The following is a 14,114-nucleotide window of genomic DNA, read 5'->3' as shown; positions in this document are numbered from 1 at the left end:
AAATTTTTTTTTGCACAACTCAAAACAACCGTCAATAAAGAGGGCAAAAATGCTGCTAGATCTCAGGAAGTAATGGAGATACCTGCCATTACTTCAGAAACCCTAACAACACTCAAACCCTAGCAAGTGAACAAGATACCTGTGCTTACAATACTCTACAAAAAGCTATTATTAACAGCTGAAAATAACATATGCAGAAAATTAAACAATCTCACAACATTTCAAGAGAGTAACACCAGCAAGATATGGACCCCAAAGTCTTCTTTTATTAACCGGAAACAGATTTACAATAGAGCTTCTTCAGTCTCAGACTCACAGATCCAATATTCTGAAATGACCCCTAGCACCCTATTTAAAGGAAATGATCCCAACGGCTAGTTCGAGTGATCCATGTAGAAATGATCCCGACTGTTGATGAGGATCAAGACATCTCTTGATCTCATCCGTCGATTTATTCACTTAAAATATTATTATTTTATTAGTTAGGGTTTTTGTTTTATTTTTTTTTTTAATTTTTTATTATTTTTTATTTATTTCATTTTTTAATTTTTATTTATTTTATTATTTTTATTCATTTTTTTAATTTTTTAATTCATTTTAAAATGGATCATCGAACTAAGCCTTCGGAAACATCACCTAGGACCTAGGACTTAGGACTCATGAGGGGATTCAAAACATTTTTCGACCCTCAAGACACATTTCATGATGACTTTTACAAATTTACATCTTAAGGGGGAAAACGCCTTAATATAGACCCTCACAAATCACCCAGTTCTGCGACACAACTATAATCTAGCAGATCAACACACTAGGATTCTCCTAAAATTCCAATGACAAAATCCATCCCGGCTTTGGGGTCAGGTTTGAAGGAAAACTCTGCCGATCCATGGATCGGTGAGACGAAAAACCTTCCGGGACGTAGATTACCACTAGAAAGTTAGGTCCACCTAGGCAATTTACATACATGACTCATGTCTGCTAAGATTATTTACAATTCATATATGCAGACTGGGTTTACAATCAAAATGATTAAGCTACTGATGACTGCAGGATGGCACGGACACGCTGATCAGGTGCTGCCCCTCTCTTTGCAAGAAAAGGGCGGTGTACTGCATGGGTAGTTGACCAGTAGTGGTCAACAAGTTGGAAATCCTGTTTTTGAAGTCATAGAAAGGTGGATAATAGTAAAAAGAGAGATCCGTATGGAGAGAAATCAATCAGAAAATCCATGAAGCCAAATTCTATTAACAATTGCTTAAATCATATTCAGGAAGAAAGAAAACTGTCAATTAAAAGTCAACTCCAATTACAATATACAAGTTGAATCTATATGCCAAATCTAGTATGCCTCAGGAGATGAAACTGGATTGGCTAATTCTGAAAACTTCCTGGGGCTGTTTTCTGTTAAAAACATGGGACGAGAGTCACTTGTTGATTCATGACCAGAGTTCTGTAGGCATCATGCAATAGATGCAAACAATATTTTGAAGAGCCCAATAAACTTTGGTATCTGATGGAATAGTTATTTCAAACAAGCATACTTGATAAAAAGGTAATTTAATTTGTTAACAGATAAGCTGCCTTTGTTTTGTTTATGCATGCTTTTGAGGCTAGGATTCATAGATTCTATATAAATGCATTTGGTTTTGGTATGTTCATTCAAATTGCTTTTACAAGTTGCTACTCAGACAACAGGACAATATTGAATTTATTTACTTTTTTAGATCTGGAGAGCTGATCAGTCTTGCATTGGACAAAAATGAGTCTCTTGTTATTTCTTATTTTTAGTATGAGTATTCACATTGATGTCTTAATGACGGTGACAATGCTTCTTCTGCTCATCCTTTGCTGATGAATTATCAGAACTTCCTGCAGGCCTATTTGAGGGATATTGTTGGCCCTTGTGCGTGGATAGAGCATGATAGTTGTAAGGATTTTGTTGGAGTTTTAACAACTGCTTTTCAAGATTCAAACAAGGTATCTCTCATTCATATTTAAGTTTTTCAATTATTTTATTATTATGAGTTGCTGCGGCTGTCCAGGAATTTGCATGGGATGATCTTTGTTTATAGTCAAGATTTGGTAAGAAGATATAGTAGTGCATACTATCTATAAGAGATTTGCACAGCCAATACTGCGCACATGGATTACATATATTATTTGATAAAGATTTTATGCATTGAAGGGATTTATCAAGCAATATAACATTTGATATTGTGATGCTTTTTTTTTCTTCGCTATGATAGATACCAGGATGCAGGTATTCAAGTGACGAGATGCGTAAAATGGTGCGGCGAGAGTATTTCATATCTCTTGATGAAGTGTTGAAAGTGGATACAACAAAAGAAGATCCCCGGGTTCTTATGAAGTAATATATATGAGTTCTTTCTCTTTTCCTTGTCAGTGTATATCTGCGTGATGTTGCTATGAGTAGATGCCTTATAAGAACAACAATGTAAATTTCATTTTCTTTGAAAATATATCATGTATGCTATTTTGTCTCATTGGCTGTCGTAAGGCAGATGCAGGGCATCTTGAGTTTTTTTTTCCCAATTAAAAGGTGTAAAAAAGTTCAGGTGGTTATCTTTGTGGTTTTCTTCACCCATAACTTTATATATCAGGACCTTCAATTTTTTAAGGATGTTATACAACACCACCAAAAAATGAGTATATTGCAAATTGATATGTTCTTAAGATAAATGATAACAAAGTTGTGAGTGTAAATTTTATTTCTTCATATTTCCTCCCATAGGTTGTATGGGGTCTTCTATGTACATAAATAAAATAATACTGTATTTTATTCTATTTTGGGTTTGTTAGCAACTTAGCACCCAGATTGGATTTCTCAAAAGATCCATTTGGGGTACTTATCAAAGTTGGTTTCTGGCTATATTACAGGGTTTACTAGTTGGTAAGTCCATTCCAAATTGATGGTCCTGGAGTGCCTTTTATACTTGGCACATGGTCATGGGCTTTTGTTATTTGGGGGTTGATAGTTGAGCAGGTGGCTTATATACAGGTTACATCTAGAGGACACATCACGTATAGTAGTTGGACAGGTTTGTAGATTCAGTGCAGAGTTCGGAGCAAGAATGGGAGGTTGAAGACTCCGAAGGGGTACGGTCAATTTGTGCTTTTTTGCACTTTCAAGACTTGTCAAACTCCAAATTTGTGACAAATTTTGCATAAGATATAGAAACAAGATTTCTTGAAAGATGTTGCGTTTTTTAATATGGCACAATAGAAATCTTAATTTAGAAAATTGCATTCAAAATGGAAGAAAATCAGCAACAAACTGACACCATTCAATGAAGAACCACTTCATCTATCCAAGATAGTCTCCTCATGCAAAAATATCCCCAAAGACAATTTGCCCCATCATTCATCCATGGAGACAGAGAAAAGGACAAGAGAGCTAGTGCACACTTCTTGAGAGAGAGAGAGAGAGAGAGAATTTTTGTGAATGCGTGATGATCCAAATTAAAGCGACTCCCCTCTATTTAATGACAGTATCCAAGTCACTTTTCATAATTTTACAAGTGAAACCCCTAAAAGTTTGTTTCAGCATTCAACTAGGCTTCAAGGTCACAAGCCGACCTCAAGGTAGCTTTAAAACAGAACAAATGCATCAAAATATTGTACATGTGTGGGAATAAATGCTTTCCATGATTGACATCATCCTCTCATAGAAGACAATCTCCATCAATCAAGTGATAAAGTGTCTCATGAGTGCTCCTCACTCCAAGAAAATCAACAAAGTGCATGGGTACATCTCCAAATAACTCCACCATGATGTCATCTCAAGAAGGTTCACGTCACCCTTTTATGGCATGTAGGAATGACATGGCATGCTTTGAGGCAAGTGTTGTTGTATAGGCATAATGTGCTAGCCCTCCCAAGTCACCTCAGTGATAACCATCCACATCTTGGCTTTGGAATAAGACAAACATCCATCAAATAGGGTCAAGGCCAGTTGTGGGGCGTCTTAGTTCCATTTGGGCATAGTATCAAATAAACCAACTCCTTGTCTTGGTGTAGTTTTTCAACATCTAGAGTTGTAGTAAGGGGCATACAACCATGTATATTGGGCAGGGAAAGACTACCTTCATGGGAAGAGATGTGGACAACTCTTCAACAGGAAGAATTAAGGAGGGACATGGTTAAGGTCAATCTCAAAGGCAATAGTGGGAGTGGCACAAAGACCAAGGAGGAGGAGGAGAACGCAACTCTACTATCAAAGGGACAGCAGAAGCAGAAGCGGAAGAATGACATTTCAAAGGTGAAATGTTTCAGATGTGGCGAGATGGGCCACTTTGCATCCCAGTGCCCTTTGAAGCAAAAGGGTAAGGATGAGAAACATGATCCTAAGGCCGCTCCAACAAAAATTGACAAAGATGAGTTTGCCATGAGTGCCCACGCATCTCCAGAAGGGAAATGGGGCAATATTGAGCTGTAGTCAGGAGGACTACATGTGGGTAGGATCCTTGAGCAATCCACCTCTTGGATCAATTCGTTGCTAAGGGAGCCCAAGATTTAGCAGTAGCAAGATGGACTTAGTGTCAGATGATGCGGTGGGTTGTTTGGAGAGACAAACGCAGTAGCCTGCAACCAGAGACTGATTAGCGCAGAGCAAGGTTGACAACAATGCAGATGGCACAGTGCAGAAGTCAGCAACAACGTAGAAGATTCAGAGGGTCAGATACTAGTAGCAGTTAGATTCCAACATTCACGTGGTATTATGTTGAACACAGCTAGTTCAGAAATTTTGGATGCTTTTTGTTGTTGTTGAGCAATAGCAATTGGAAAATGACGCACTGTAGGGCTAGCAATGGCAGTGTTAGTAGTAGATGCAAAGGGATCTATAGTAGAGATGAAACAATGGCAGTGGCAGTGTCATGGGCAACAGTACAGTAGCAGCAACAACACAGTGTTGGTGGAAACAACAGTGTGGAAATGAGATGCTTCAAAGACAGAGCAGCGTGCAGTTGGACATTGTTGCTAGAGCACATTCCTCGCTAAGAGGGAGTGTTAGTTTTTGGTAGCATCGGATGTGCTCTAGCCATGAAAATTGGTGGAGAGGCTAAGGCACATGAGTTCTAAAGAACCCATAAACCGTTTGGTGAAATTCCACCAGAATTGTATTTTATTAAAATAATTAATATTTTTAATGGGGTTCCTAAGTCTCAACTTAGGAAAATTAAAGTATTAATGGGTATTAATGAAAATATGGTGAGAATGTTCTAGAAAGCGGATCATGTCAAGTTTTAATCTTAGCCGTTGATTAGAGACTTAATCTTGGCCGTTGAAGTCTCAAGGAGAAAAGTATAAGAAGGAGGCTCAGGGTTCATTTAAAAACACACATGGAGAGAACACATTGATCTGGAGTTCAATTTCTGGGGCTAGGAAGCTGAGAAATTCAAACTAGGTGATCGTTTGACAGCAGAGGGGCAGGGATAGTTCGGGAATACCGGATAGAGAGGCAGAGAGCCACTAGTGGAGGCAGTGCAACAGCTAAAAGGACTGACGTTGGGCCATTCTGGACCCACGCAGGCCTGACACAGAGCCAGAAGGGCCACCGCAGAGCAGAGGCTGCCCTCACGCAGAAAGCTGGAAATTGTCGAAACAACCGGGAGAGGCTGACACAGAAGTTCGAGGAGGCAGAAAAGACAACGTAGGGTTGATGCAGGGCCAACACAGAGATAGTCGGGGTTAGCGAGTTTGCTGTTGGATGAACCGGAATATGTCGAGTGAAGTGAGGTAATCTCACTCAGTTTTCTGCCATTATATTTTTCTCTGTTGCTAGATTTTTGTGAGGGCAACGAACATTGTATTTAGCACTACTGCTTAATAATATAAAACCCTCAGAGTTGTTGCACCGGTTTTCCCACATTGGGTTTTTCCGGGGACTATTTTGTCCAAAAATAACTGTGTCCTATGTATCTTGTTCTTTGCTGAATTTCTGTTTCATGCAATCAAATTTAAAGTAGTGTAGGCTGCATAAGTAATTTACTTCAGTATTCAGAAAATAACTTGATAATGTATATTAAAATCAATTAGGTGAAGTAAATTCAGTTTTGCTGCAGTTGGGGTTCCTTGAGTGTAGGAATTTTCACAGCGACACTTTGATTGAGTTATTTTGCGTGGGTCATCGATCTGACGATGATATCTTGCTGGGATTGTTCATGGCTTTGCACTCCCCTTTGCTATCTGTACACGTGTAGTTTATCTCTCTCGAGCTTTGTTGATCTGCAGATTAGTCTGATCCGACATCCTTCCAACATGATCCTTTGCAACTCCTCTGTGTCTTCTGATGTGCACCCTCAAACAATCTCCCTCCTGAGCTTTGATCTACTCAAACCTGTAACAATAAAATGATTGCAGAGTATATGAGACAGGCAATAACAATAAAATCTCAATAAACAGTCTTGTATGCTCAGAAACAATTCTCCGGCATTATAAACAAACAATTACAAAAAGGCCTTTGGCTTGCAAATACATTGTTTTGGCCCTCTTTGGCCTTATGGCCTCTCTCAGCCCTCAAGCCTCTCTAGATCTCTTGGATCTCTTCCTATTCCTCTTTCAATGATCTTCTCTATGTTATTTGGCTGACAAAATACATATACAAGAACGATCTTCGAACTAGAATTAGTTCAGATGCATAAATTCCTCAACAAATCCGTATCTCTGGATTCCTAGATCCACAAAATCTTCTCATAATCCAATCAACTCCTAAATCTCTCTAACTCTCCAAAATACTCTCGAGATCTCTCATTTAGAGAAGATTTGATTACGAGAATTCTCACTTTAGTAATTATTCTAAAAATTTATGAAATACATTAAATTAATTTCACACACACACTTAGGGAACCAACTCCCTTGGTAAATGAAAATACCCCTATCCTAGTCAAAATACATTTTGACCTGGAGGTAAGATGTTCCTGCATCACTTTTCAACCTTCGTTAGCAATATTCTTTCAAATTTCTTCTTTGCAGCTTTGGCTTTCTGTGTTGCTTCTTCTATAGATCTAATGTCATGAAGCTTAATTTCATTTTGGAGATATGGTTCAAGTCCGGTGAGGTATGATTGAATAAGGTGTTTTCCTTGATAATCCGGGTGCTCGATTGGCTAGTGTTTCCCATTCTCTAGTAAACTCATCCACATTTCCTTTCTGTTGTAGTATGGTGAGTTTTTCAAAATACTCTTCTTCCTTGACACCTTGGAACCATTTAAAGAAAAAATCTTTGAATTTAATCCAACTAGGCAAATGTGTTGATTTTTTCCACCACATATACCAATTATGTGCTTCGCCTTCAAGTTGCATGGATGCATGCTTGATTTTTTCATCGTCACTGTCAATATTGTAAACCTCGAAATACTCCTATGCCTTATTGAACCATGCTACATCGTGTTTTATCATTACCATCAAATTTCGACAAGTCGAGTTTTGCTCTTCACTGGTATGTGACTACTGGTGGATTGAATACAGAGATTTGGTTGGGAATGAACATTTTGTGGAAAGTCGATATATTGTTTTGTGGCTCTTGTATGGTAAACAAATGTGGAGATTCGGGAGCATGATGTGGGCTTGATGGGTTTGATGTATTCGAAAATCTTTTTATTGAGTGTTTGCATCCTGATGTGGGTTGGTAGCATTACTATTTTCTTGAATGGTCAGGTTTAGCATACCCATCACTTGATTGTGATTGTGATCAATCTGGTTTCACAAGTCTTCGTAGTCCTTCTGAAGGCCATCATAATTTTGCTGGAGTTGCTTCTCTATACTCTTTGTTTTATCTTGGAGTTTCTTAACGTTCTTGTCGCTCTCAGTAAGCCCTTTATCGAAGTCATCCAGTCTTTTACTAAATTTGCTCATCGCCATTGTTCGAGTGTATGGTGGTGTATGATGTTCCAACTTGACTTGCTTCTCTTTTTTTTTTATAATTTTTTATTATTTATATATTGTAAGTATTTATTAAATTTATGTATATAAAATTAGTATTTAATTAATAACTATATAATAATTATAACTAATAGCTAATTTATTAATTAATTATATAATAATTAATACATAAATAAATATAATTATTAATTAAATGCTATATATCAATTATAACTTATATATAATAATTAACTATTAATTTAAACTAAATACAGAGGTTAGGGGAGAGGGTTAATGGTAATGTTTGGATAGTGTGACGGTCAAAGACGAGGGACAAGAGGTGACTGCATGGGAAATTCTGATGGTTTAGGCCTGTCAAATGAAATGGATGGCAGAGATTCGGGACAGGGGGACAGTTGACAGAGTTGTTGGGTATGGGTGACATTGGACAAGGGAACAATTGACAGAGTTGCTGGCATATGGTGGAGGCATGATGCTGACACAGTTGGGGGAACGAGCACCTGTTGTAGTGGATTGGCACAACGATGGAAATTAAGGTGCGAATCAAGTCGGAAATTTCAGTGGGGAAACTACAGATAGATTTGAACCGGATGCAATGGAATGAACCTTCGGGAGCAACAAAGAATAGCGAGGATAGGGCATAGGTGTGAAGTGAACGGACTGTGGCGGAGACAGGTGGATGAACGGCGGTGGTTTTAGCAAATAGGGACTGTGGCAATGACTAACTCTGATACCAAATGAAGCAAACAACTTTGATATTTAGTCAGAAATATATATATATGTATGTATGTATGTACGTATGTATGTATTTTATTAAAAGAAAACTGAATGAATGATTGTTACAGTGAAGGCCCTTGGCTTAAATATAGCCTCGGGTGCCTTTACATAAGGGGCTATGATCTTTTGATTGTGCCCCCTCTACCTAAATGAATCATAATTACTTTACAATAATATATATATATATATATATATATATATATATATATATAACAATTATACATTGGAATGATTTCTTAGAGGTCAGTCCTATTGGCTGATATATGTTAACTAGAAGAAATGGTTGAGTGAGGACGCTGCACAGTTCTAATTTCTGAGTTGTAATTTATTGTCTTGAGTTGATATAGTTTTTTTAAACTATGTAACACGCTACCTTTGTAGCCATTGCTTCTTATAAACTTGATTTTATCTATGTTAAAAAAAATCATAGAGAATAAGGTTGCAGTCTTCATTTGTGCCATTTATATGTATACACATATCCTTTTCATCATCTTTGGATATTTCAGAATAAATTCGAATGTATGCTGGCTGGTGTTAACTTCTCCAATTTTTCATAGAATCAAAGAATATGCAGAATTTTGTGATAGGAATTATTTGTCTGTTTTAACTTTTGAACCTATATAACTTTTGAGATGGCATCATTTTAAGGTAAGCAAATATTGTAGTTTAGGTGATTGAATTTCATGTCAGAGATTTATTTAATTATTTGTAACAGGCTCCTATTGATAGGAATTGAATACGATGAAGCTAGACTGATTGCTTCTAGTATGCTCGAGGGTTGGATCAACAATCCAGTCTATATGGATACAGCAAAAGCCTTGTTAGATGGTGTTGTGCAGAAAACATGCAGCATGAGGAAAAGTGACATCAGTACGGTGGGGAATTTATTTCTTCTGAAGGTACTGCTCAAATCTTAGAATGCTAGTAGGTGTTTTTTTGGTTAGATCATTGCAGTGGTTTAGTTTGGAATTGGATGGTTGTAATCCAACTTTGGTTTGTGGGGAATTAAGAATATGCTAGTTATGAGATTTGTTGTATATTTGCACGGGTTTTGAATTTCGATAAAGTTACATATGTCCTTAGTTTTACGACTTTTTGTTTTCTGGTATTAGGAATTGTCATCTTTTTGGCTTTTTTATTCTTACTATTCATGTTTGTTGATGGTAGATTAAGAATGAAGATAACAACGTTTATGGTGAAATGGTCACTGAACTAGTTCACAGAAGAAGAGAATATGCCATTGTTGCTTTGAAGGTAACTAGCTTGTTGATGCAACATAAGCAATTGCTCACAGTGAAAAATATTTGACTGATGTGCTTAGTGTGGGTTAGGAATGCTATGCTAAAATGCGAGTTTTACAGACACTTGTTCTGGTGGAGATGAGTGCGAAAGATATGTCAAATCTGAAGAAGATGTCCACCATTCTTAGGTTGATTTCAGTTACCATGTCATCAGAAGAAGAACTTGCTTTGATTTTACAGGTAAGGTAATTATAGATTTCTAAATGTTTTGATTTTTTTTTTATAAATATTTTTGTATTTTCTCCTTGAGAACACAGTAGGTATAATGTAATGAACATTAAAAAATGTAAAGTCATAAAAATTAAATTCTAAGCATAAGTAAAATTGTCAAGGCCTTGATCAAATAATAAGGTAATATAATCTAAATGTGCCTACCTATCTAGAAAGCATGACTCTTCATGGGGTAACATCCTTTAAAGTATATTTATACATGGGGTCCTCCGTTGTTATAATAAACTCATAACATATTCAATACATTAGTATTCCTTTCTGGGTTTTTATTTTTATGTTTGTATGCTAGAAGTCTTTGTATTAATATAGCACAAAAAATATTACAAGAAACTATTGAATTTGTAACTTGGAAGGTGGTTCTGCATAGGTCATGTGCCATGACATGTAGCTAGCCACCTCAAATCAGTGTTGTGAAAATCGCGATTTTATCTTTTTATCGTGATTTTTTCGATAAAACGATTTTATCGCGATTTTTGTACGAATTTATCGCGGGTAATTTTTTTTGCACGATTTTTATGAAATTATTGCGATAATTTGAAATTATCGCGATAAATTCGAATTTATCACGATAACAATCGAAATTATTGTGGGGGTCTCCGGCAGCGAGGTTTTATAATGTTTTTTTTTTGTTTTTTTATGAAATCATTTGCACAGTCGGGGCAGTGAGGTTTTACAAGGGATGCTAAATGTTCGAAATGCAATTTTTTTGAAAGAAACAAATAATTTTTGAGTGGGGCAGCTTAATGATCAAGTCTAGGCTCTAGTATTGATATGCTATTCATGGTAATGTTAAATTCTTAAAGTAAAAGGATGAAAATATCCGTTTACTTAAATTTTTAACATTACCATGAAATGACTCAGGATGTTTGAGAGTGGTTCCGGCCTGATTGGATTTCATATGGAGAAAGTAGAATTTTAGATTTCATTCAAAATGCAGCAAACTTATTAGTTTTTCAGGATTTCAGGATTAGGAGATTGTAATGTTTCTAGGTGACACCACTTTCCCGGGCTACCCCTGCCACTAGTAGAGGATGTGGTCTACCTCCTATAGCTCCCTACTTCTAGTTCTTCAACTTCTAGAGCATAGCAGACTCCACTGCCAACTCCACCAGCACTAGCATCTACATCTAGAGGGAAAGGGAAAGCTGTGGCATTTTCTCGCAAGAGGGGCAAAGGAAATCAATAGGATTAGACTTTAGTTATTTTCTTCATTTTATTGTATATGACATTATGACATGATGAGATACATTATTATATTTTTTGTTGATATTTTGAGGCTGAGTTGGGACTCAGGAGTTAGGACTTACTATTCAGGACATGATTCAATGTTATGTGTGATTTTAGCACTAGAAATGATATTAAACATCTTATATATTAGTTCTTTTATTATATTTATGTGTCAATGTATTTATTTTATGTTGTAGATGGTTTAGATATTAAAAAAATTGAAAAAAAATGAAAAAAAAAAGAATATTTTTGTACCAAACGATTTTTTTCCTGATTATTTCCGATTATTTCCTGATAATTACGATTTTTCCGGTTTTTTCCTCGCGTCGATATCATCCCGATTACGATTAATGCAACATTGCCTCAAATAACTCCTACAACGATTATTTAATGAATTCCCCAAGGCAGGACTTCAGAAACCAGTTTAATTTAATTATTTGACTTGCTTGGCCACCTTTTTGGAAAAGGTAAAAGGGTCAATGACAGATTAAGTCATAGCCCTTGATCTCAAGAGATGAGATGAAATCTTAGCCATCCATCTCTTTGGAGATTAGGGTTAAGCACTTTATGAAGGGAGTTCGAGTTGTTGAGGAGATCATTCGATTGGCATGCTTGGACTTACGCTAGATAGAATGTTTTGACAGCCAGAGCAGCAAAGAGTAGGTCAAGACACTAGGGTAGCTACAGGCCAAGATCAGATCATTGAGCAGGTCAAGCAAAGGGGGCTGTACAGCCACAAGTTTTCTGGGCCGTACAGGCTGAAATTTGCTAGGCACAGAGGCTGATTTGATGGGCTGTACTGTTGGGCTGTACAGTACTGCGTAGGGGATGATTTGACTTAGATTTGCTGGGACCAACTATTGTAGCAATTTTGCTGTTGTAAAGATCTACTGTAAACTAAATTTCTGAAGCTTAATTGAAGCTTGCCGTTTGCTGGCTTTCCCGACACTGGGGTTTCGAGGGTATATCTATATTATTCTTTTTATGTGTGTTTGGGTTTGTGAGTTTTGCTTCTACTGTTTATGCTAATTAAAAACCTAGAGTATTTGCTGTTACAAATCTGTTTAGAAAGCACCTTTCATTTCTGTTTTGTGAATATTTGTTGATCATTCAAATTTTGCAGCTGGGTTTTCAAGAACTAACATGGTATCAAAGTTTTAGCCTCTAAATACGAAGCCAAGCAATTTGACATAGGTACTAGTTCAAGCAATCAAAGTTCAATGAACAAGCTTATAGGGTTTTTTGCTATCGCCATCAGCATTTGGTACGAAGACAGACTAGAAGGCTCTTTGAACTACCTTGTTGGAATTTCTAAGTCTGACAGGTTAGAAACCCTTCATGTACTTTCTGATTTATTCCTACCTACTTGTTCTGTTAATTAACAAGTTATTTACCATGTAAATACTGGAAATAAATACAAGTACATGCTCAACACATTACAGATCATCAGTTGAAGGAAATAGAAACAAGCACACAAGTGACACCGTTGTTTTTGGACTAATGTCCTCGAAAAACCCAATGCGGGAAAACCGGTACAACTATTTGAGGGTTTGATTTATTAAGCAGTTTCATAACACAATCTGGTTGCCAAATCTGGCTCACCCAACAGAGAAAAATCTCGGCAGTAGTACCTCTCTACTCAGAAGCAGATATTCTGGTTGAAACCCCGGATAAACACTCCGGCAGCTCCATAGCTCCAATCTGCCCCACGAAACCCCAACGTCAGCCTCTCTCTAGCCCAGTGTTAGCCCAACGTCACTCTGGCTTGCACTGCGTCAGTGTCTGGAGGCACTGCGTCAGTCCTCTGGCCCTCTGTGTCACCCACGTTGGCCCCTTTGGGTTACTGCACAGCTCCTGGCTGCCTCTATGTGAGCCCTGGCTCGCTCTGCGTGAACCCTTGGCTGCTTCTGCATTCCTCCCTTCGGCTACTGTGCTGTTCCTCTCGATGCTATCTCTGCCTCTTTGTTTCTGTATTCACTGCCCCTCAGCTGCAACTCTGATCACTCTCTCAACTTTCTCAGCGAACCCAACCCTAGAAAGTCAAAATCTTGATCTCTCGGTGTGTTCTCCAAGTGACCCTCAAGCCTCCTCTTATACTTTTCTCATTGACAAATCAATAGTCGAGATTAAGTTCCTAATCAATGGCTAAGATTAGTTCTGGCTTGATCCATGACTTTTGGACCATTCTAACACATTTTTATATTAATTCACATTAATATTTTATTTTCCCTAAGTTTAGACTTAGGGACTTCATTAAAAATATTAATACTTTAATATCTCTTAAACTGTTTAGAATTTGCCCAAACCCTTTTTGGGTATTGGAGATCTCATGTCCCTTAGCCTCTCCACCAATTTTCATGGCTAGAGCACATCCGATGCTACCCAAATCAACATACCTTTAGTGGAGGGTTCGAATCACAATAGTTCTCAAGGAGAACAAGTTGTGGAACTTCATCAATATAATAGTTGTTCCTCCAAGTTCCAATCCCCTTGCTTTGGACCTTCATGAGGTTAAAGAGGCCAAGGCGCAGAGGATCATTCTTGATAGGGTGAAAGACCATTTTATACCCCATCTGTCGTGTTGTTGCACAGATTGTTTGGGCAACACTACAACGCTCAGACCAGGGGCTGTCACCTTGATCCCCGATCTCTCCGTTTAAGCCGTCTCCGGAGGCTA

The 14,114-nt window shown here is 37.5% G+C and overlaps 1 protein-coding gene across 4 annotated transcripts in view; it reads left to right on the top strand.

Annotated features, from left to right (window-relative positions):
* LOC149196394 (uncharacterized) overlaps positions 1–14,114 on the top strand; it is a 491,550-nt gene that overhangs the window by 81,745 nt on the left and 395,691 nt on the right. For 3 of the 4 annotated variants that reach the window (XM_089405541.1, XM_089405540.1, XM_089405539.1), the window contains 5 exons: positions 1,876–1,977; positions 2,247–2,368; positions 9,394–9,577; positions 9,846–9,932; positions 10,040–10,159. In XM_089405541.1, coding sequence (XP_089261667.1) covers positions 1,876–1,977; positions 2,247–2,368; positions 9,394–9,577; positions 9,846–9,932; positions 10,040–10,159 — 615 coding nt within the window. Of the gene's footprint in view, positions 1–1,875; positions 1,978–2,246; positions 2,369–2,945; positions 3,118–9,393; positions 9,578–9,845; positions 9,933–10,039; positions 10,160–14,114 lie in introns of those variants that run through there. The other variant, XM_089405543.1, reaches the window with a different exon arrangement.

The sequence above is a fragment of the Pinus tabuliformis genome, chromosome 2_2, assembly GCF_031772625.1.
Source record: "Pinus tabuliformis cultivar Carrire ecotype Pingquan chromosome 2_2, CPIR1, whole genome shotgun sequence".
Classification (NCBI taxonomy): domain Eukaryota; kingdom Viridiplantae; phylum Streptophyta; class Pinopsida; order Pinales; family Pinaceae; genus Pinus; species Pinus tabuliformis.
The sequence above is the reverse complement of the archived record's forward strand: the minus strand, read 5'-3'. Positions and strand labels throughout refer to the sequence as shown.